The 23,296-nt window shown below is 42.4% G+C and overlaps 1 protein-coding gene across 2 annotated transcripts in view; it reads left to right on the forward strand.

Annotated features, from left to right (window-relative positions):
* The window catches only part of LOC101953259 (chloride channel protein C-like), a 104,611-nt gene that overhangs the window by 28,665 nt on the left and 52,650 nt on the right, over positions 1 to 23,296 (forward strand). The window contains exons 8-11 of one of the 2 annotated variants that reach the window (XM_042857038.2): positions 509 to 606; positions 7,302 to 7,405; positions 7,924 to 8,095; positions 11,958 to 12,129. In XM_042857038.2, coding sequence (XP_042712972.1) covers positions 509 to 606; positions 7,302 to 7,405; positions 7,924 to 8,095; positions 11,958 to 12,129 — 546 coding nt within the window. The remainder of the gene's footprint in view (positions 1 to 508; positions 607 to 7,301; positions 7,406 to 7,923; positions 8,096 to 11,957; positions 12,130 to 23,296) is intronic. The other variant, XM_065585521.1, reaches the window with a different exon arrangement.

The raw sequence follows: 23,296 nt of genomic DNA on the forward strand, positions 1-23,296 counted from the left end.
AAAGGTACATAGAATACAGTTTACACTGTTTCAGTTTTCAGTCTGTCCTGCAAGGAGCTCTGTTTGGGGGTATAACCCATCTGTGTGTGTGTTTTACAGGTGCCCCTCCATGCTGATCCACAGAGAATAGGAGTCGATATAGCCCCCAGCTACAAAACCTCAATTCTTTAACTCGAGCTGTAGCAGCTCAGCCCATGCTTTTAGCTATGGCGATCTCCAGTTCAATCCCTATGGGTTGGCCAAGGTGGTGGCTGTCACGGGTGGACTCCCATTGACTTCACTAGGGTTTGGTGTGGACACAGCGGTCTGACTGTGTGTGGGATGTTTCAGGATTGAGGTTTAAGTGATTGTAGTCAAACAAGATAGATCTCTCAAGATATGTTGGGCACATCCCACAGAACAATCTTCTTGCGATAGCTGCTGGTGTTGGTGATTCTAGATCCTTCACGTTTTCTTCTTCTGTGTTTCTACCTCACATGTTGATGTTTTTGACTTTTTACACCTGCAGGTGTGTACCATCACTGTTACAGTCTACTTGCCATATTTCTTTTCTTGCACTCCAGTCATGAGTCTGAGAACTTTGCAGCTGAAGAACAGTTCAGAAATGTAAGTGGTGAGAATGGCACAAGCATCTTTGTGTGAAATGCTAATTATTACTACAGTATTTCCATTAGTCTCTATGACATCCAGGGATAAACATTGATATAGAATTGGGTGTTTGAAATGCAGAATTTTATTTGTGCATGTGAACTTTTCCAATGTGGCAGTTGGGAATGCAACAACCAGTGCATGCTTAAAGACAAATGCAAAAATGAATGAGCAGGCCTGGGGGTATGACCATTCATATATTTGAGCCTACAAGTGCATTTTCAACTTAGGTTTTGCTTTAAAGTTTAAAGTCATAATTTTGCTTTAAAGTTTATAGATGATAAATATCTATGCTCGAGGAACTCAGAAGTAAAGAAAAATTCTTTTGCTCTCAATTTCTAACAAATCCATTTACTAAGGGGCATATTTGGTTGTGAACTTATATAATAATTTTCTTTTTCTTTTAAACTTCCCTTGCATTGCTTTGCCCCTAATTTTAAAAAGCAACGACAAAAGCCCGTCATTGTGACAAAACACACAACAAAAGTGAACAAATCAGTTTTTCAGAAACAAGAAACCATATAAATCAAAGTAGAACAAGATAACAGATACCTAACAGCCCTGATTATGCAAGAAATGCGTGGGGTGGAACTTGGTGCAAGGCAGAGAGCCCATGCATTAAGCCATGCAGAAGACTTACTTTAAGATCTTACCTGGAGTTTATAGGGGTGGAGGGCCCTCCACTGATCCTCTGGAATGGGGTGCATTTTACTTATCCGTGTCTGATCCATTAAGTGAGACAAAGTAATTGGATTAATGTTAGTACTGTGGTAGCAGCCAGAATACCCAATCAGAATGGGTCTCCACTGTACCATGTACAGTACAAACATATAGGAGTACATGGTCCCTGGCTCAAGTAACTTACACTTTAAGGGCCTGATTCAAAGCCCATGGAAAGATCCCACAGACTTTTGTAGGCTTTGGATTAGACTGTAGTGGACTGAACCTTCAACTTGTTCCATCTGTACCTATATGACTCTCACTTGACTTGAACAGGCCTTTGCATGGTAGAAGGGTACACCAGCAAGGAATAAGTTTCAGGTAGGGGCCTAAGATGACAAGTGTCATGTGAGAGTGATACAATCCAATGTATGTAAATTTTGTAGAGATGTTATATAGATGAGCCGCCTCAGGTTTGATTTTGATCTTGCAGCCAAGTATATTTCTCTTTCTAGCTAATATCTGTGAAGAATCTAGGGGATTTGGACAAAGTTTAAGTTAAATGACAGTTTATCTCTGAATTTTCACCAGTTTACAAGGGTGAATATGGTACAATTACACTGTAGAAAAGGATGGCGGGACATTATATTATATTGCATTAATTTTATATGAAGATTTATTTTCCACTCATGACAATGGACTCTGAGTGCCTTACAAAAGTCAAATAAAAATGCAGACATGTATTACTTTGTATACTACTAGTTTCAGAGTATCATTTGATCTATGTAACATGAATAAATGCTGTGTGCTGTAGTAAAGGTTTTCTTTTCTTTTGAAAAAACATAACTTGTCACCTTCTTAATATCAGGATTTGGCAAACTTATCACAGCTCTTTGGATCTTTATAGGGAAAAGCCTTTTCCTTCACCTCAACATCTTTTTTTTATGTTTTAAGGGCTAACTGCTTGTAAAATGTCATTTTTTCAAAACAAAGATGTTTTGGTTCTAAAGTTGTATAGAAAGTGCATCTGAAATCACAAGAATTTTATGTCTTTTTGCCTGTCTTTGAATCAAAAATTGTCCAGCTGATCCGTGTTAGAAGCTGTCAGTCTTTGCGCCAACTTTTAGTCTGGTGCAGCTTAAATAGGCCCAGTCATAAAGACTCCATCCTAGTGAAACTGGATAGACCTAAAGAGAAGTAAATAATAGGTTGTCATGAACTCTACCAGGCTATACATAGTCTCACCAGGCTTCCGGCTATAATAAACCACAAGAATGAAAGTGGACTAAAGCCTTGTTCACGATTCTCTTAGAAACAAAGAAGCAGACAGTGTATGACTGAGATCCATTGATCCTTGCAATTGTAGGAAGTTAGTATTGATCATCTGGGATATACCTATTCCAATGTAATATGACCCCGCACTGAGTGCTCCAGAGGAAGATTTATAAACTTCAATGTCTCCACAAAAATAGCAAAAATTCTTTCCCCAATGTCTTTGTTTCATAGAATACATCCTATCATAACACATCTAGGCCTGACCTACGCTAGAGCTGGGCAAGTAACTGATTCCTCAGTTCACTGACAGTTTGAAAAAACCCCACAAACTAACCAACCCTGAAAAATCAAAACAACAACAACAAAATTGCAGTTGGGTCAAATTGAAACGGAAAATTCTGGAAAATGTTGTTGAATTGAAAAAGTCAACAAAAATTAGTTTCAGTCAAACAAAATATTTCATTTCCGGGGCTAAATTTTTTAAAAGAAGGGCTAAATTCACAAAATGGCCAGGAGGACCACACTTACCCAGGATGTGGAAACTTGGGTTCAGTTCCTCCCTTAGCCTGATGAGGAGAAGGGATTTGAACTGGGGTCTCCCACAGTGCAGGTGAGTGTACTAATCACTGGGCTATGGGATAGTCTGGGACAGAATGTGCTCAATCTCTGTTCTTGAAGCTGTTCCACTGTGTATAAATAATTAAATAGCCATTGGAGCAGGGACTTGAATTTGGGTCTTCCACATCTTAGGTTAGCGCCATAATGATTCTTTCTCTTTGGCCCAATTACTATTCAAATATTTTATACAAAATGGATCAGCTCCTGCAGGACAGATTGAGAGAGACCCACCTCAGACTATCCTATTGCCCAGGGTTAGGGCATTCTTGCACTATGGGAGTGATAGAGGAAAAGACATGAGATGTTGCTGATGAGTATATGGATCAATTACACAATTTCTGACCCAAGATGGGGACAAGAAGGTTGTTTTTCTTGGGCTATTGTGTGTGTCACTTTTTTAAAAATTGGCAGTTAATTTCTTTTGTGTGGATGAGACTGATGTAAGAAGGCAAATCAAAAATTGGGTTGAATCCTGTGTTCCTTTGGTTGCCAATTTGGGGTCTGTAAGAAACTTTCCTGCTCTGTCTAGAATCTTGATGTTTTCACTTTCTTCTGGAGTTCTGAGCAGGGATCAGGTGGGCCAGTCACCACCAATTTCCTGCTGTTGGTGGAACAAATGGGGTTCACATTGTTTGTGGTAAAAGCAAAAATATGGTGTGTACTTTTCAAACCCAGAGAAAGAGACAATCCCTGCCCGAACACACACACACACACACACACACAGTCTAAAAGGACAAAGAGACAGGGAAGAAGGGTGGCAAAAGTAATGCTATGTATAAAGAAGGCAATCAGGATGCTGACAGGCCCATCTCATTGCTTACAAGTTTGTATGAAATGAAATACCTGGTACCGACAGGTGCACATGGCTCTTCTCTCTTCCTTGCAAAAAACAATCCAAATGGCAAACTCCACTCTGGTCTTGGGGCCCCTGTGATTTGGACTTACACAGAGAGAAATATGATGTGATTGGAATAACAGAGACTTGGTGGGATAACTCACATGACTGGAGTACTGTCATGGATGGATATAAACTGTTCAGGAAGGACAGGCAGGGCAGAAAAGGTGGGGGAGTTGCATTGTATGTAAGAGAGGAGTATGACTGCTCAGAGCTCCGGTATGATACTGCAGAAAAACCTGAGAGTCTCTGGATAAAGTTGAGAAGTGGGAGCAACAAGGGTGATGTCGTGGTTGGAGTCTGCTATAGACCACCAGACCAGGGGGATGAGGTGGACGAGGCTTTCTTCTGGCAACTAGCAGAAGTTGCTAGATCGCAGGCCCTGGTTCTCATGGGAGACTTTAATCACCCTGATATCTGCTGGGAGAGCAATACAGCGGTGCACAGGCAATCCAGGAAATTTTTGGAAACCGTAGGGGACAATTTCCTGGTGCAAGTGCTGGAGGAACCAACTAGGGGCAAAGCTTTTCTTGACCTGCTGCTCACAAACAGGGAAGAACTAGTAGGGGAAGCAAAAGTGGATGGGAACCTGGGAGGCAGTGACCATGAGATGGTCGAGTTCAGGATCCTGACACAAGGAAGAAAGGAGAGCAGCAGAATATGGACCCTGGACTTCAGAAAAGCAGACTTTGACTCCCTCAGGGAACAGATGCGCAGGATCCCCTGGGAGAATAACATGAAGGGCAAAGGGGTCCAGGAGAGCTGGCTGTATTTTAAAGAATCCTTATTGAGGTTGCAGGAACAAACCATCCCGATGTGTAGAAAGAATAGTAAATATGGCAGGCGACCAGCTTGGCTAAACAGTGAAATCCTTGCTGATCTTAAACGCAAAAAAGAGGCTTATAAGAAGTGGAAGATTGGACAAATGACCAGGGAGGAGTATAAAAATATTGCTCAGGCGTGCAGGAGTGAAATCAGGAAGGCCAAATCACACTTGGAGTTGCAGTTAGCAAGAGATGTTAAGAGTAACAAGAAGGGTTTCTTCAGGTATGTTAGCAACAAGAAGAAAATCAAGGACAGTGTGGGCCCCTTACTGAATGAGGGAGGCAACCTAGTGACCGAGGATGTGGAAAAAGCTAATGTACTCAATGATTTTTTTGCCTCTGTCTTCACGCACAAGGTCAGCTCCCAGATTGCTGCACTGGGCAGTACAGCATGGGGAGAAGGTGACCAGCCCTCTGTGGAGAAAGAAGTGGTTCGGGACTATTTAGAAAAACTGGACGTGCACAAGTCCATGGGGCCGGATGCGCTGCATCCGAGGGTGCTTAAGGAGTTGGCGGGTGAGATTGCAGAGCCATTAGCCATTATTTTTGAAAACTCATGGCGATCGGGGGAGGTCCCAGATGACTGGAAAAAGGCTAATGTAGTGCCCATCTTTAAAAAAGGGAAGAAGGAGGATCCGGGGAACTACAGGCCAGTCAGCCTCACCTCAGTCCCTGGAAAAATTATGGAGCAGGTCCTCAAGGAATCAATTATGAAACATTTAGAGGAAAGGAAAGTGATCAGGAACAGTCAGCATGGATTCACGAAGGGGAAGTCGTGCCTGACTAACCTAATTGCCTTCTATGATGAGATAACTGGCTCTGTGGATGAGGGGAAAGCAGTGGATGTGTTATTTCTTGACTTTAGCAAAGCTTTTGATACTGTCTCCCACAGTATTCTTGCCACCAAGTTAAAGAAGTATGGGCTGGATGAATGGACTGTAAGGTGGATAGAAAGCTGGCTAGATCGTCGGGCTCAACGGGTAGTGATCAATGGCTCCATGTCTAGTTGGCAGCCGGTTTCAAGTGGAGTGCCCCAAGGGTCGGTCCTGGGGCCGGTTTTGTTTAATATCTTTATTAATGATCTGGAGGATGGTGTGGACTGCACTCTCAGCAAGTTTGCAGATGACACTAAACTAGGAGGCGTGGTAGATACACTAGAGGGTAGGGATCGGATACAGAGGGACCTAGACAAATTAGAGGATTGGGCAGAAAAAAACCTGATGAGGTTCAACAAGGACAAGTGCAGAGTCCTGCACTTAGGACGGAAGAATCCCATGCACTGCTACAGACTAGGGACCGAATGGCTAGGTAGCAGTTCTGCTGAAAAGGACCTAGGGGTCACAGTGGACGAGAAGCTGGATATGAGTCAACAGTGTGCTCTTGTTGCCAAGAAGGCTAACGGCATTTTGGGCTGTATAAGTAGGGGCATTGCCAGCAGATCGAGGGACGTGATCGTTCCCCTTTATTCGACATTGGTGAGGCCTCATCTGGAATACTGTGTCCAGTTTTGGGCCCCACACTACAAGAAGGATGTGGAAAAATTGGAAAGAGTCCAGCGGAGGGCAACAAAAATGATTAGGGGTCTGGAGCATATGACTTATGAGGAGAGGCTGAGAGAACTGGGATTGTTTAGTCTCCAGAAGAGAAGAATGAGGGGGGATTTGATAGCAGCCTTCAACTACCTGAAGGGGGGTTCCAAAGAGGATGGAGCTCGGCTGTTCTCAGTGGTGGCAGATGACAGAACAAGGAGCAATGGTCTCAAGTTGCGGTGGGGGAAGTCCAGGTTGGATATCAGGAAAAACTACTTCACTAGGAGGGTGGTGAAACACTGGAATGCGTTACCTAGGGAGGTGGTGGAGTCTCCTTCCTTGGAGGTTTTTAAGGCCCGGCTTGACAAAGCCCTGGCTGGGATGATTTAGCTGGGAATTGGTCCTGCTTTGAGCAGGGGGTTGGACTAGATGACCTCTTGAGGTCCCTTCCAACTCTGATATTCTATGATTCTATGATCTATTAGGAACAATTTGGTGTGCTAATGATATTTTACAGTATTACAATAATACTCACCTGGTAATGAGGTCATGACCAGATTGGGCACTGGATTTTTAAAATAGAATTTTTTTTCTCCAGCGTTGTAGAGTGAAACCCATGACTCCTTAATTTTGGAAACTTTAGCTTTTTCAGTGGCAGGAGAATATCTAGTGGGACATGACTACTAATAAACTAAGATCAACTTTAAGGGAGTTGGATTGGGCTACTAGAGAAGATACAGAAGGGCATTCTTTCTGAGGGATATCTATCAGAAGTGTCCAATAAATATATTCTGCACAGATGCTCTGCATTACACTCATCCATTTAATATTCTTTTCCCTTTAATTTTTAAGCATAAGCCCATTTGAGAGAGAAATTTCGGAATATAGTTGTCCATCAGGCACAGTGTGGATAGGACCAGATGGAGTCAAATATTCCAATCAAACCTTTAATGAAGGTAAGGAGAAGTCTGCTGAATGGTGGCTAAGAATAAATTGTGTTTGTGTAATTTGAACTTGGTCTCCAAATATCTTTAGCTGCAACGTAGGTTTTCTTTAAAGTGGATTTTATTTTCCTTCTCCAGAAGAACTGAGTCCCCCATTTAAAATGTGTGAGTTGGGACGCTTGTGAATTATAGCATTTCTGAGGTTTATAGGGGAGGGAAAGAGAGTCTATCAGAGAGACTAATAAAGGGAGAAGCCAAGAAGTTCCTTTTTCTTGGCTAAATGGCTACTGTTTCTCTCCATTTAGGTCATCTAAAAGAATAATATCACAGTCTGCAGAGGGTAAACACAAATGGTTCTCATTTTCCTGAAGTCTTGTATATCTCAACTAGCACTGTAGACTTAACCTATTGGCTATGAACTTTATTTAATCATAATCAAGGTTGAAAGTTACAAGAACTGTTAGTGGGTATTTTTAAAGGATCTATTTACCTTTCTGTACTCCTGCTTTTCTTTTCTCTCTCCCTTGAAGCAGCTGCACTCCTAGCTGAGAACGGTAAGCGAGGAATCATGTACTTGTTCAGACGTGGGACGCATGAAGAGTTTGGATATCTCTCTCTCATTACAGCTCTGGCATTTTATTTCCTTCTCTCTTGCTGGACTGCGGGTTCTGCTGTTGCTAGTGGCCTGGTTATACCCATGTTGTAAGTATTGCATATGTAAATTAATAGGTTATATATAGGAAAGGCCTATGTTGGCGAGGCAGTCGTACGGGTTGGAAAATGAAGGCTACCAATAGGAATGCTGTCATTGCTTTGACTGGGTCACCTCGCTGGAACAGGGTCACTCAGCAGGAGTTTAGTTGGGTAGAGGGGTAAAATTGCAGAAGGGAAATGAGGGAGAAAACATCCCCATATAGCTATGGATGGGGCATAACCAAAACCCTAAACTTGAAAACCCATTACATTTGGAGCAAGCATTCAAACTGGTTTCATCTCTATAACAGTAGTTTGGATTCAGACTTTTCATTTGGACCCTGTGTCCATAATGGACTGAATTTAAACTGTCAACCTGAATATGTCTAAATGTTGGGGAAGTTTGCATCTAGGTCTTGCCTTTGTGGTTCAGACCAATGTCTTCAATGAGTAGGTTGCTGCATACTAGTGTGGAATCCTTACAGTAACGGTGGGAGGATGTAGTATGAATACTGATATAGTAAACCTATAAAGGATGAATTGTTGAGGACTGGAGAATGGATAACCAAGGTAATATCACTTAGACGCTGAAGGAATCCCTACGTTTGAGATAGTTTTGTAATATGAAATCTTCTGTCTTTTCTTTGCACAACACTTTTTTTTCCTGAGAGTTGATATCTAAATCATTTTTCACTAGAAAGTAGTTGCTAAAAGCCTGGCACATCTTTGCTTAAGTAGATATCGGGTAGTCTATACGTCTAACAGCCAATTCCTGTGTCTATGAACTGGTAACCTGACATCTACGGCCCAATATATCTGGACGCCAGACATCAATAAAATATATCAGTTACACAAGTAAATGAAAAAATTTGAGTAATAGTGAGATATGATACTATTCAAATCCTTCTAACTTCAGGTAATACAATGCCTCTTCTGACAGGGGGAATAGTTGTACAAGCCCAAGACTTTATTCAAGGCTTGAATTCTTTGTCAATTAAATTTCTTTTACAAGAAATAAAAAATTATGACTAAACCCAACAATTTTACCTTTACGGCAAGGCTGTCTGTACTGAAAATTCTTGTGCTGCAGTGTAGCCTTTTGTTGAATGCAGGGGACTGGGACTCGGACTCCTGGGTTCTATTCCTGGCTTCATCAGTGATTCACTGTATGACCTAGGGCAAGTAACCTTTCTTCACTTCAATTTATCCATGTGTAAAATGGACATCATAATACTGTCCGTGCCTACTTCACAGGGTTGTTGTGAGGTATATTTAATGCTTTAAAAACCATTTGGAGATTCTAGGCTGGAGCTATAGAAGTGCAGATTGATGTTATTTGGATTGGCCTGATTGATATACCCCAAATCTCTGCCATCTGAAGGTAGTCTTCCTTTAAAATGCAGCAATGGCACAGCTACACAGCTGTAGAGCTTTGGTGAGGACACTACCTACGCCAATGGGAGGGGTTCTCCCATCTGTGTAGGTACTCCACCTCCCCGAGAGGTGGTAGCTAGGTCAATAGGAGAATTTTCCCATCAACCTAGTGCTGTCTGTCCTGGGGATTAGGTTGGTTTAACTGTGTTGTTCAGGGGTGTGGATTTTTCACACCCCCGAGTGATGTAGTTATACTGACCTAATTTCTTAGTGTCGACCAGGCCTTAGTGTATGCCTCTAAACCCCATTGTCACTGAATGTTGGAGAGCATTAAATATTGCATCATACTATACCCCTTCTTTTTGAAAAGCAGTTGATATATTAGCCTCTTCATACAAAGTGAGGGAAATTTGGTAGGTAATTCAATACTGTACTAGAGGCTATAGTGATAGGCACTAAATCAGTGCCATAACAAGGCCCCAGAGGACCCTGTTGCAAGAATAGATTGGGGCCCAATTCCAAAATCCACTCCCCTTGAGCTCCCGCATAGCCTCAATTTATCCCCATCATCCTCTAATCCCTGCCTCAAACTTTTGCCTCCCTGCCTTAGTCCAGCCCTTCCAACCCCCAGCTGCTGCCTAGATACTCCCAGTTCCTGCCTAATTCCCCATAGCCTCAACCTAGCCCTCCCATCCCCCAGCTGCTGCCTAGCTTCCCTCCAGCCCCTTCATGACTCCCCTGTAAATCCACAGTTTGCCCCATGGGCCTCCCTTGCTCCCCTCCAGTTCTGATCCTGTCCCCCCACAGCTCTCCCTCAACCCTGCTCCAGCCTCCTTCAATCCAGTCCTCAGCTCCCCCAGATCCAATTACTCTCCAGCTCCTGTTTAGCTCCCCTGGTTCCTGCTGCCCTTCCCCAGCACCCCAACTTGGTCTCCTCTAGCTCTATTCCAACTCACTGCAACATTCTATACCTTGGGGGAGTGTCCTGGAACCCCCCTATTCCTCATTTTTATATAATCGTGATCTTACCTTACAAGGCATGCCTTGTAACGTATCAGGGGAAAGGTTGTGATCTGCTGAAAGTCATTTCTCTATCCATATATGTGTAGCATTAATGCATGTGAAGTTATGAGAATTGTGTGGTATGGCTGCCACTAAAACATGCTGTAAATTGGAGAATCAGCCAGATATTAGTTCCCCAGAGGCAACAGGAAGGAAAGTAACCAACACCTGGGTGGGGTATCAGTCAACCAGTGCAAGATGGTATATTCCTGGGGTACAGTGCTGGGAGCTGGGGGGATTTGGCTGGTAGGATTCATGAGTGGCTCTGGGAGCATTCATGCAATCTAGTTGGGTGTGGGGCTCCACATACTGTTGTGCTGAGTGATTACACTGCTCTACAGCCAAAATGCTTCTGAAATAAATGTAGTCAAACGTTACTAACTCTGGGTCACTGAGGACGAAAATGATGCTTAAAACTGTTGATTGGCTCTAGTTTTCAAGATATGCTATTGGGTCAGTATATACGACCCTTGACTTGGGAATGGCGGAGGATAAGTGAGTTATAAAGGGAGGGGATCTCAATTTAAACCAGAAATGACTAAAATACATCTTTGACTGGATCTATGAATAAATCTATGACTGGGTTTGGACAGTACTTGCTTTTTAGGCAAAACAATGAATGATGCAATCTGAAGCTGGTATTGCATCATACGTGATATGAATTGCATCATGTTATTCCTAGAAGTCATGGATGATGCAATCATAACGAAGCTTACATCACTCTGCTGAACAAATTGCCCTATATCAGCTCTAGAAATCATACAGTGTCGTGCTCTCTTATTTGTCAGTGTTTGATTTTGTAAAGGGACACATTTCTGTTTAGCCAAAGTGAGCAGAGATGCCTCGTACTTGTGTGAACAGTGCAGATAACTTCTGCTATGTTTGTGGTGAAGTGACTTTTGCATCACAAAAGCGCAGTATAACCACTATAACCACCCTCAACAGCTCTGAACTACTCACCCAGTTCTGCTCCAACCCCCACTAACCTCCCCCAGCTCTCCCTGCCACCAACCATTGCTTGTTGTCCCCCCAGTTCCCTGCCCCATGCAAAGTGGCCCATGCTTTTACCTTTGTGCTCTGTCTCTGGGTGGCTGCCATGTCTTCCTTCTCTAGAGCCTTCCCTCCCCCAGCACTGCGATTCCCCCATGCCTTCTGCACACATCCTTGTTGACTGCTCATGCCTGGGGTCGCCCCATCTGGAGGGGTCCCTCATTCCAGCCTCCTCTCTGCCCTGTGGGGCCAGCAGGCTCTACTTTCCCCCTGGCTGATTGGGCCCCCATAACTCCAAGGACCCTGGTGCTACTGGAACAGTGCTATGTTACAAAAGTAGAGCTGACAGAATGAAATGCTGGGTTAGCAGAGAAGAAGAAAAAAATCCTGGAAAATAATGTGTCTGGCAAAAGTAGTGTCCTTATTTTCTTCTCCTCACATGCAGGTACACAGGAGCTTTATATGGCAGGATAGTTGGCCTGATACTTGTGTCCATTTTTGGTGTTCAGACCAATGAACAAGGGGCATGGATTGATCCGGGACTCTTTGCTGCTGTTGGAGCTGCTTCTTTTTTCAGCGGTGTGTCAAGACTAACCATCTCCCTCACAGTTATCATGGTAAATGTATTAAGTTCTCAGATATTTGGCCAACTTGCAGGCTGGGGTGGCGTAAATCTTCTGCTGTCACATGAACTCCACACTCATGACCCAGGAGTGGGTGGGTCAGGTTTTGTGGCCCGCATCATGCGGGAGGTCAGACTAGATGATCATAATGGTCCCTTCTGACCTTAGAGTCTATGAGTCTATGACCCACAGACACAAGTTCATCGGTGGGAGGCTTGTTGGTTAGTTGTTTTATTTTTGGTTTTCTTGGGGTGTTTTTGCAAGGATTTTCATTAGCAAAATATGTTTGGAATTGGCACTTAAATTTAGAGAGAAGAGAATCCATTTCTTGTCTCCATAGTAACCGAGGTGTCAATAATGTACCAGCAAGGGAGCAGAATCCAGGACCTCTCTTTTGATTAGTTGTAAAACCTGGATTATTATATTTAAATATCTGACACCTGAAGTGAGGGGTGACTTTTGTGGGGAGGGAGGTCTTGCACAATGTGTCTTTGTAAGTGTACTCCTGAGATTCCCTCACAACGGGGTGCCCCACTTGTTTTTGTGTACCTCTAATTTTGAGCAGAACACTTTTTTTCTTTAGAACACACTGGGACTGTTTACATTGGGGACAAAGTTAAAGGCTAAATGGAAAAGTATTACAATTAGAGGGGTCTTAGCCTACCCTGGTTTCAATACCTGTGCCTAAGGATTGAGCAATTAGTTGTGCTGAGAATGGGAGGGACAGATGAGACTTGAGTTGGCTGAAATTCACACTAGACAAGATAAGTGATGTGGATACCACAGGTTCAGATCCTGTCAGGAAAGACTCAACATTTCATCCACCCAAGGTACATCAATCATGTTCCATGGATATCGGTGAGTGTGTGGGTGTGCATGTGTTTGCGTAAGCACAAAAAACATTCAGATGGGACCTTAAACCAATATTCTGTCTGCCCTAATTGATTTGTCTTTAAAATGTCATGATTTTATGACCTTGTAAACTAGGGTTATAGAAATGGGATGAAAATTAGTAGTGGAAAGTGGAAAGTCATGCATTTAGAGAGTAACAACAAGAATTTTTGCTATAAACTGGGGATGTCTTGGAATCATTGTGGATAGTTCTCTGAAAACATCCACTACAGTCAAAAAAGCTAGCAGAATGTTGGGAAAGGGATAGATAATAAGACAGAAAATATCATATTGCCACTATATAAACCCATGGTACACCCACATCTTGAATACTGCATGCAGATCTGGTGGCCCCATCTCAAAAAAGATATATTGGAATTGGAAATGGTACAGAAAAGGGGAACAAAAATGACTAGAGACATGGAACAGCTTCCATATGAGGAGAGATGAAAAAGACTGGGACTTTTCAGCTTGGAAAAGAGACTTCTAAGGGAAGATATGATAGAGGTCTATAAAATCATGGCTGGTGTGGAGAAAATAAATAAGGAAGTGTTATTTACTCCTTCTCATAACACAAGAACTGGGGGTGGGGGTGGGGTGGTCACCAAATGAAATTAATTGGAAGCAAGTTTAAAACAAACAAAAGGAAGTATTTCTTCACACAACACACAGTCAACCTGTGAAACTCTTTGTTAGAGGATGCTGTGAAGACCAAGACTATAACAGGGTTCAAAAAAGAACTAAATCATTTCATGGAGGATAGGTCCATCAATGGCTATTAGCTGGGATGGGCAGGGATAGCCTCTGTTTTCCAGAAGTTGGGAATGGTCAACAGGAGGTGGATCACTTGATCACTGTTCCATTCATTCCCTCTGGGGCACCTGGCATTGGCCACTGTCAGAAGACAGGATACTGGGCTAGATGGACCTTTTGTCTGATCCAGTATGGCTGTTCTTATGCTTTCGTGATGTATCAGTTGAAAGTGACAGAGGAGGAGAAAGACCTGGGTGTACTGGATGATCACAGGATGATTATGAGCCACCAATATGATGTGGCTCTGAAAAAGGCTAATGCGGTCCTAGGATGGATCAGGTGAGGTATTTCCAGTAGAGACAGGGAAGTGTTTAATACCCTTATGCAAGGCACTGGTGGGATGTCATCTGAAATAGTGTATACAATTCTGGTTACCCATATTTAAAAAGGATGAATTCAAGCTGGAACACGTGCAAAGAAGGGCTACTAGAATGATCCAAGGAATGGAAAACCGACCTTATCAGAAGAGACTCAAAGAGCTTGGCTTGTTTAGTCTAACCAAAAGAAGGCTGAGGGGAGATGTGATTGCTCTCTATAAATACATCAGTGCCATAAGTTAACTGCCAATATGGACACAAGAACAAATGATATAAACTGGCCATCAACAAGTTTAGGCTTGAAATTAGATGTAGATTTCTATCCATCACAGGAGTGAAGTTCTGGAATAGCCTTCCAAGCAGGGCCAGTGCAACCACTAGGCGAACTAGGCGGTCGCCTAGGGCGCCTAGTGGTTGAGGGCGCCTAAAAGCCCGCTCAGGCGAGGAGGTGGAGTGGAGGTGAGCTGGGGCAGAGGGGCGCGGGGAGGGCTTCCCGCAGTAATGGGGAGGGGTGCACAGGGGAACTGCTCCCCGCCCCAGATCACCTCCATTCTGCCTCTTCCACTGAGCACACAGCCTCCGTTCTAATTCTCCTCCAATCGACGCTGCAAGCCTGGGAGGGGAGGAGAATTAGAGCGGTGCCAGCGTACTCAGCGGAGGAGGCGGAGGGGAGGTGAGCTGGGGCAGGCTCCCTGGGCGGGGTTAGCTTCCGTGGGTGGGGTTAGCTGCCATGGAGGCGGGCTCCCTGGGTGGGGTTAGCTGCAGAGACAGGGTAGCTGCTGCGGGAGTGGGGACTCCCCATCTGGTGGGCTGGGTTAGCTGCCGTGGCAGATGGGGTTAGCTGCTGGGGGGGGGGGGGGGGGGGGCGTGGTTAGCTGAGGCAGGGGGCGAGTTTAGCTGGGTGGGGGGGGGGTGGCCCAAGATGGAAGTTTCGCCTAGGGCGCAAAACTTCCTTGCACCGGCCCGGCTTCCAAGGGGAGCAGTGGGAGGCAAAAAAGGTAACTGGCTTCAAGATGGAGTTTGATAAGTTTATGGAGGGGATGGTATGATGAGATTGTAGCTGATCTGAAACTGCCAGTAGCAGATATCCCCAATGGCCAGAGATGGGGCACTAGATGAGCAGGACTCTGAGTTACTACAGAGAATTCTTTCCCAGGAGCATCCCACATGCTCAGGGTTCAACTGATCATCATACTTGGGATTGGAAGAAATTTTCCCCTAGGTCAAATTGGCCAAGACCCTGGGTTTTTTTCACCTTCCTCTGCAGTATGGGGCAAGGGTCACTTGCAGGTTTAAACTAGTGTAAATGGCAGATTCTCCATAACTTGAAGTCTTTAAATCATGATTTGAGGACTTCAGTAATTCAGCCACAGGTTAGGGGTCTATTACAGGAATGGGTGGGTGAGGTTCTGTGGCCTGCAATGTGCAGGAGGTCTGACTAGATTAGCATGATTATATTATAATATAGTATATGAAATAAAATGAAAAATAAAAAATGCTTAGTTTAAAAAATGTTGAAACAGGACATTTTGACATTGTCAGAATCCTTTCCCACCAATTTTCTTCTGAAAAAAATTTCTGGGGAAATCCACGGGGTTTTACAAAGCATTGTGTTTTTGATGGAACTGTGTAGTCTGTCAGTTTATAGTTGAAATTTTTCCAACCAGCTCTATTTGTCACCATTAACCCAGAGGTGGTTACATGTCAGTAATGCTTTATGTATATGGTTTGTAAAGCATTTTTTGGCTCCTTCAGGATGAAAAGTGTTATGTATACATAAAATATTCTTATTTTATTATGAAATGATGAACAGACGCTATTGTTTACTGAAGCCCTCTCTATCCCATGCCCACTTCCTTCCCTTTTAAGTGTGTATGTGCTAAAGTGTTCTTCTGTGAAATCTGGAGGAACTGGAGCTGGGATAGTTACTCCCTACACAGCTGCTTTAAGTTATCTGAAAGCTACAAGATGGCATTAGCCTAATGCCTTTGCCAGGGGCGCCTGGGTTTACATGCACTGGCTCTATGAAAATCCAATTTAAATATCATTTGTATCCTGTCACTTTAGGAGCTTGTTGCCGATCTAGCACCTCAATGGGAAGACAGTTGATTGACGTCTTCCTTAGCTTGGTGCCTGAAAGGCTGTGGTTCACAGTAGGGAAGTTCAAAATTATTTCTTGCCAGAACACTTACCAGTTTTGCATGATGAAACCAGAACTGTGCTTAGTACAATTCTAATAAAGAGGCAGACACTGTAAATTTTGTTCTTTACAGCCCCCCTTCCCTGACTCCTGTTTTTCTGAGTGCCAACTATGAGCATACAGAATTAGCATTGAACTGCTAAGACAACAGCTTGAATCAGTTGAAAAGGCACCAGAAAAATGATTATGGTTGCACTGCAGTGTGCTCTGAAATCCCCTAGGTGTCATGTTCCAACTCCTCTGTGCCTTGTTGTTTTGCAAAGGGAGATTGTGCTTCAATTCAAGTTCACCCAAAATAAATAGCTGTATTGCTTTAGGAAATATTAATTTTTGAGGGGGAATAAAAGGACTTGGACGTGACAATGCGAAAACATAGTTATAAGGTTGTGCCCCCAAACCATAAAATGCACATATTTTCCTATATAGTCTGATAAGTTCAAAAATAATTGGGAATGTTTGCTTTGGCTTTCCACATAGCCTTCCATTTGGAAACAGTTATGAATGTGGGGCTTGTAGTGAACAGGTTTGTAAAATGCTTTCTTTTCTTTTTGTGGCAGACCCCACAGGCATTTGGCCACCTCTTCTTTCTTGGCTGCCTCTTTCTACCCCCGCGTGCACTCCCCCCCACGTATTGACACTTGATCCTCATCGTCTGCCCTTTGTGGCAAATGGTAGATGTGGTGATGTTTCCCTTGGAGACTACAAGAAGTGCAAGACCTCTGTCCCCACATCCTCCTGTTGCTTGAGGCTGCATAATTGTCCTGAGTTCACTTCAAGAGGATGCTCAGGGCACATTTTATTGAAATAGATTTTGTCTCAGTAACTTTTTTGTTTGTGACAGGATGGGGCTGTCCTGGTGTGAGATTAGAGTTCAAATCCTGTACTCTGGGCTTGACTCCAGACAAAAATGGTCTCTCTTTAACTAGTCTAAGTAAAGTGCTACAAGCCCTGCTAATGTGGATGCAGTTATACTGACATAGCTTTCTCCCTAAGTGAAGGGGAATAAGTTATATTGGTATAAGGTACTATTATGCTGATATCTAAACTAGGGGTTGCACTAACTTAACTATTTTGATAGAAAATCACACCCCTGCCTGAAATAATTAAATCAGTCCAAAACTGTGTATATACCAGGCCCTTATCAGTAAGGGCTCCCTCTTCTGGTGGATACGGGGAATGGAGTTGGTGGCATTTAGATGGAGCTATACCAGGGGTGGGCAAGCTTTTTGGGCCAAGGGCCACATCTGGGTGGGGAAATTGTATGCCATAGTTTGTCCACCCCTGAGCTATACCCAATGCTCCATCTCTGGAGGAAGGGTCTGTTTGACACGAGGCCTTTGTAGGAAGGGTGATAAAAAGGAAAAAAAGTGGGATGTCCTTGGGGCTCAGAAGATTTCCCTCATGCTCAGGAAAGAAAGGGCAAGCATAGTTTTACATAAAGCAAAATTAAACGAAAAATATACTCAGAGGACTGGATAGGTCAGCGGCCTGGTAACAGAATACAGAGCATTTAACCTTGGGACACCAGTCTGAATCTGACTCTAGTCCATAACGAGAAATATTCATTTAATTTTTTTTCTGTGTTCAGAATGAACAACTCCCAGACCTCAAGTTTATAATTTGAGTCTCTTTCTCTCCTACCTTTTCACCCTCTTACTGTATCCCTGCCAGCAGAGGGTGTGGCTGCATAAGCGTGTGGCTTGGGAGTGGTAGGGGAACTCTGGTAGTGAATTAAAATTGCTAACCATCTGATGGTTGTTCAGTAGACTGTGTGACATTGTCTCAGTCCATTTCCTAATAACGGACACATATTCATATAGCAGAAACCACAAATGGCACTAACTGTCACTTGATGCTAGTTCAGCAGCGAATCCAAAGATTTATGGGGAATGGAGACTTACCTAGCATCTCAACCTCAAAAGTGCCCAGATGAAGGCTGAGGCACGTTGGTAGGGCATTGCTTGTAGTCAACCAAAGAACATTGCAAATGAACCTCTTGTCCTATACTTTGAGAATAGTTGTATCTTGTCTACTTTTCTTTTCATGTACACTACTTCCTATTGATGTATGAGCATCTAAATGTAGAGCTGGCCTGAACTCCAAATTTCTAGTTTATGGGAAATTTGGACATTTTGAAAATTTCCATGAAGTAGAGATCCTCAGCACTTTTCCTTCTGGAAAATTTCCAACCAGCCCTACCCAAATGTGGAAGGGGCACCCAAATTGTACTCTTAGCATATCTTTTTTTCTCTTAATCTGTAGGTAAAGCTATTTTTAATTAGCTTCTGTTCCTTTACTCCTTCTAGTACAGTGCTTTTTCAAAAGCTTAATTTTTAGCCTAAAGTGTATAGAATATTTGAATATTACACATGCGAAATCCTGGCACTTCCAGTTCAGCTTTGGTCAGATATTGCAACCCAGCAGTCAAATCTTAGGTGATGGTAACTACACAGAGTCTATCCATTGTCTCCTTACTCCCTACCGTGCTATGGCACTCTTGCGAAATCTAGGTCATGTTGCCAATACTGGGTGAAAGCATAGTTTTTAATAGTACATGTTATATGGCATGTACTAGAAGGTCCAAGTGAATGTATTGAGAAGTGTTTTCAACAGACTTGTGGGTCATTTGCGTGTTCACATGAGATTCTGGTAATGCATCAAATGTTGGCACCAACAGTACATACTGTAGTGATGGATATCTTAGAAATGCCTAAATAGAGACAAGATTATAGCACAAAGCAAATGATCCACAATTCAGATCCAATTGAATGGCTGGGGATGTGTAAGTACAGCAGACTGGCTATGGAAGATGGGCTACAGCTATTCAAAGCTGAAAATATAAAGTATAAGGAATTTAAAATCAATGTGAATTTTGACAGGAAGCCAGTGGAAAGATTTAAAAATAGGAGGCATGTGCTCAGACAACCAAATGCTTATTAGGATGCAATCTGCTGGATTTTGGATGAGCTGCATCCTATGGTAGATCTGATAAAAGCTGGAGCTCCTGAAAACAAGAAAGCTTTGAAAACACTAAACTTGCAGACCAGAAATTCTAAATCCTCCTTTACTGAGTGAAGCTCTCAGTCTGGCAATACATTACAGACAGTGACATGAGGCAATATGATGAAAATAGAATCTAATAGTCAATGGCAGGGACTTTGGTTGTCTATGCCATCTGCAAAGAGACTGTCTTGGGTAATGGGAAGCAGCAGCATCATTGTAGGCAAATCAATTCTGCACTATATGAGCAGGGTTGACATAATGGACCCCAGTTCTCCTGTTTAACAGGTGAAAATTTAGCAAGTGAAAATGGCTAGTTTGTGCAATAAAATCATGGAACTTACTGCACTCAGATTAAGCTTGGACTGTAAACATCAGAGTGTACTTTCTAGCTTGATGAGATGTGCCTTGTATCAGGCTGTGAGTAGCTGGATTGTGTATTCTCCACTTCAGCCTCTTCCTCTGGGATACATAAGAGCCACAAATTAGATTGCCAGCAGCTGTGGTTTGTTTTCAATCTCCCCAGTTTTACCTTCTGGCATTTCTGTGAATTTTCTCTGCTAGCTTGTGTGTCACTTATTCTGTGCTCTTTCTAAAGGATTTTGTTCCATGTCATTCCCTTCATCCATTACTTGTGTTAATTTTGTTTCAAGTTGTTGAAATGCCCAGTAGTCCATGTAATGTTTTAAAACTCATAAATATTCTGTCCTCTGATGAGAAAGAGTGGTGAGCAAGCAACTTTGTTTTCCTGGGGAGTTCAGTGTCCCTATCAGAACTCAAATGGTTTCTCCACACTGTCATTTGCACCAGCTGTTACACTCTGTCTACTGTATTATGTTTTATATTGTGCTAATAATCACGGTATCTGCCTCTTTACTATGCTCTTTCACTTCCCCTCTTTGAGACTCTAATTTATAGGCAGCATCTATTTTGGCAGAGGGAGGAGAGAGTATACAGGTAGCAGAACTGTAGCCTAGATGATCTATATTCTCAATCTCATAGTTTTCTGCCTAGATGTTCCCCCTTATTTTGTGGTTTTGTGAGAACTTTCTCACTTGTGAGGGAGGTGGGACCTATAAAGCGGGCTGGGTGTTACTTGGGAGAGGGGTTCTTCCCCTCCCCCCCAAGTTGAATGACTAGGAAGGAGTTGGGGGTGAAGAGTGTGAGGTATGCATATGTGGGGGAGAGACTCATTCATCTGCTCTTCCTTCCAAACTACCTGTTCCCTAGCTCCAGTGATTTATTGTAAGAGGGGCGGGTAGTAGTAATTAATCCTATTCTTCCCATACCTTCCTTTTTAATCAAGGTATCTCTTAACTTTAAAACATCCACTAATTCCCCACTGCAGGTGTTTCTCTTTGGCCCCACAGTTTTCTCTGTTTTGCATTATTCTTTGTTAAATATATTCTCAAGTGCCCCCAAACTGAATTGGTCCAGAGTTCAGGTTGCCCATTGATATTTCATGCCCTTCCAGAGTATGGGGGTGGCTGACCTTGAGCTTTTGAGGATCAGGTGGTAAGGAGTTGGAGTAATGGGGTGTAGACCTCTAACGAGCAGGAGATATGGGATTGGGGTGCCTGCCCTCCCCCCACAGTGGGGCCTTAACATTCTCTCCTGGAGCTGGCAATAGCCAGTGGGAATGGTTTAGTGAGGATGGTACAAAGATTAAGAAACTACCAAAGTGGGTGCGAATTCTCTGTCTCTTCAAGTCTTCAGTTCCAGACTGGATGCCATTCTGGAAGATATGTGTAAGTCAAACACAAGTTATTAGGCTCAGTACAGAGGTAACTGGCTGTTATAGAGAAGGTCAGACTAGATGATCTAATGGTCCCCTGTGGCCTTAAAACCTATAAATCTTGTTTTCAGAACACTGTCCCAAAATGAGGAGTGTTGGCCTGCTAGTGAGACAGGATGGGATTCCCTTCAGAGGTCATCATTCCTTTAAAAAGCAATAAGGTTCATGGTTAACAGGTGTTGCCTGATCACAAACACTTCCTTCAGGAGATGAGTGTTCTGCTTTTGTTGCACCAGCAGTCCTTGCTGGCCCATTGAGCAAGTGCCTAGGCTGAGAATTGACCCATGGTCTCCTGTATGGTGAGAGCAGCACAACAATTACACACTGTTTTAAAAGAAATTAGTTTTATGTTTATGATCGACCTAAACAGGCTTGAAGTTAAATACAGCAAATAAAGTGACTGCAAAAATGGCATGGCAGAATTCCATGTTTATAGAGTCAAATGGGTTAGGGTGGGTTGAACATTTTATATCAAAACTATTTTCTGACAGAAAATTGGTTTTTTGACTAAACAGATTATTTCGCAAGGAGTGTCTGCTTTCCATGGAAAATTCTGACTATTCCTCAAGAAACTGAAGAACTGAAGACTCAAACATTTTGATTTGGAAATACTGCCACAGTGCCTCATTGAAATTATGGTTTGGTTGTCTCATTTTACTTTATTGACTGGGCTCCCCAGCCAGATGACATCTCCCATGATACTTCATGGCTAGAGATTTCTGTGATATAGCACAGAGGAATAGTAAGGGAGAAGACTGGTCCATCATAGGACATGTAGTCTGGCCAGGGAGCTCAATCCACAGAAGAAAATGGGAGCATAGGAGGCTCTGAAATAATAATTTCCATGAGGGATTGTGACAGCATTTCCACATCAACATTTTTGGTTTTTGATTTTTTTTGACAAAAAATGAAAATTGTCTGCAGGGAAAACAGCTGATTTGTTGACCAGCTCTAACACTGGTACCATAAAAAATTGTATAGTTTAGATAGGTGGGGGTTTTCCCGATCTTCTGGCCCTGAAAACTCAACCTGTGATCCAAAAGTCAAACTGGGCTCTTACTGGCTTATGCATAATCACCAGTAGAGAAACATCTCTACAGCTAGAATAGAATTTAGTTAAAAATTGTGTAGATATTGCAAGCCAGAAGAAAATCCAGGTTTGTGTTTTTGATAGTGGTACACACTTGGCTACCTGAAATAAAGTGCAGTAACATTTCTTTTTCTTAGCTAAATAAGTAGACATGATTCTGAATTAGAAATAGACCAAAATCAAAACTCAAGATTCAAAAATCCTTATTCTGTGGGAAAGTTCAGACCTGGAGCTGGTTTTTGCCACTCAGATTCATCTCTGCTGTAAGTGCAGAACTGTGGTGTAAGAAGATATCATTGTATAGTCACTTTTCTGACCATGGCTTACAGTAGATTTAAAGGTTATTTATCAAATGATCTAATATATTCCACTGTATAATTATACATTTGGGACATGTAGTATGAAAATTCATGAGAATTTACTGGGCAGAAGTTATTTTTAATTCATATCTTCTCTGTTTTTAATTTCTTTCAAATTACAAAAAGCAGTTGGATTCTGCTACAAACTAAATCCTTGCCAAAAGTAATTTGTTTCCAAATTAAATCAATTTTGAAGCTACATGGTCATTAAAAAGTATCTGAAACCATTAAGCTATATTTTATTTTTAATTTATGTAACTCTAGAATACAGATGACAATTTTTCCAAATTTTGAGAAAATGAATTATTTCTGGGACAAAGTCTGGTACAGCAAGTTTCTTTCAGCATGGAGTATTTATCATCATCATCAGAATTAAAAAGCCCTGGGGTTTATAATACATATACTGGCACTCTCTGAAGTATTGCAAATGGCCAGGGTTCAGTATGCTGAACTCTAGAGCTAGTCAAAATATTTTCAACTAAAAGTATTTTTTATAAAAAATGGGGTTTGGTCAAAAATGAAGGTTTTTTTGGTTTGTTTTTGTTTTCTACAAAATTGTTCATGTTTTCACTGGTTTTTTTGGACTACCAAAAAGAAAATGCTTTGTTTGTCTCAAACTCAAATATTTTTGACAAAAAGGAAAAAATGTTTAATTTTCATTGAATTTTTTCCTGAGGGGATGGGGAATCACAATGT

Source organism: Chrysemys picta, chromosome 2 (assembly GCF_011386835.1).
Source record: "Chrysemys picta bellii isolate R12L10 chromosome 2, ASM1138683v2, whole genome shotgun sequence".
In the NCBI taxonomy this organism is placed as follows: Eukaryota; Metazoa; Chordata; order Testudines; family Emydidae; genus Chrysemys; species Chrysemys picta.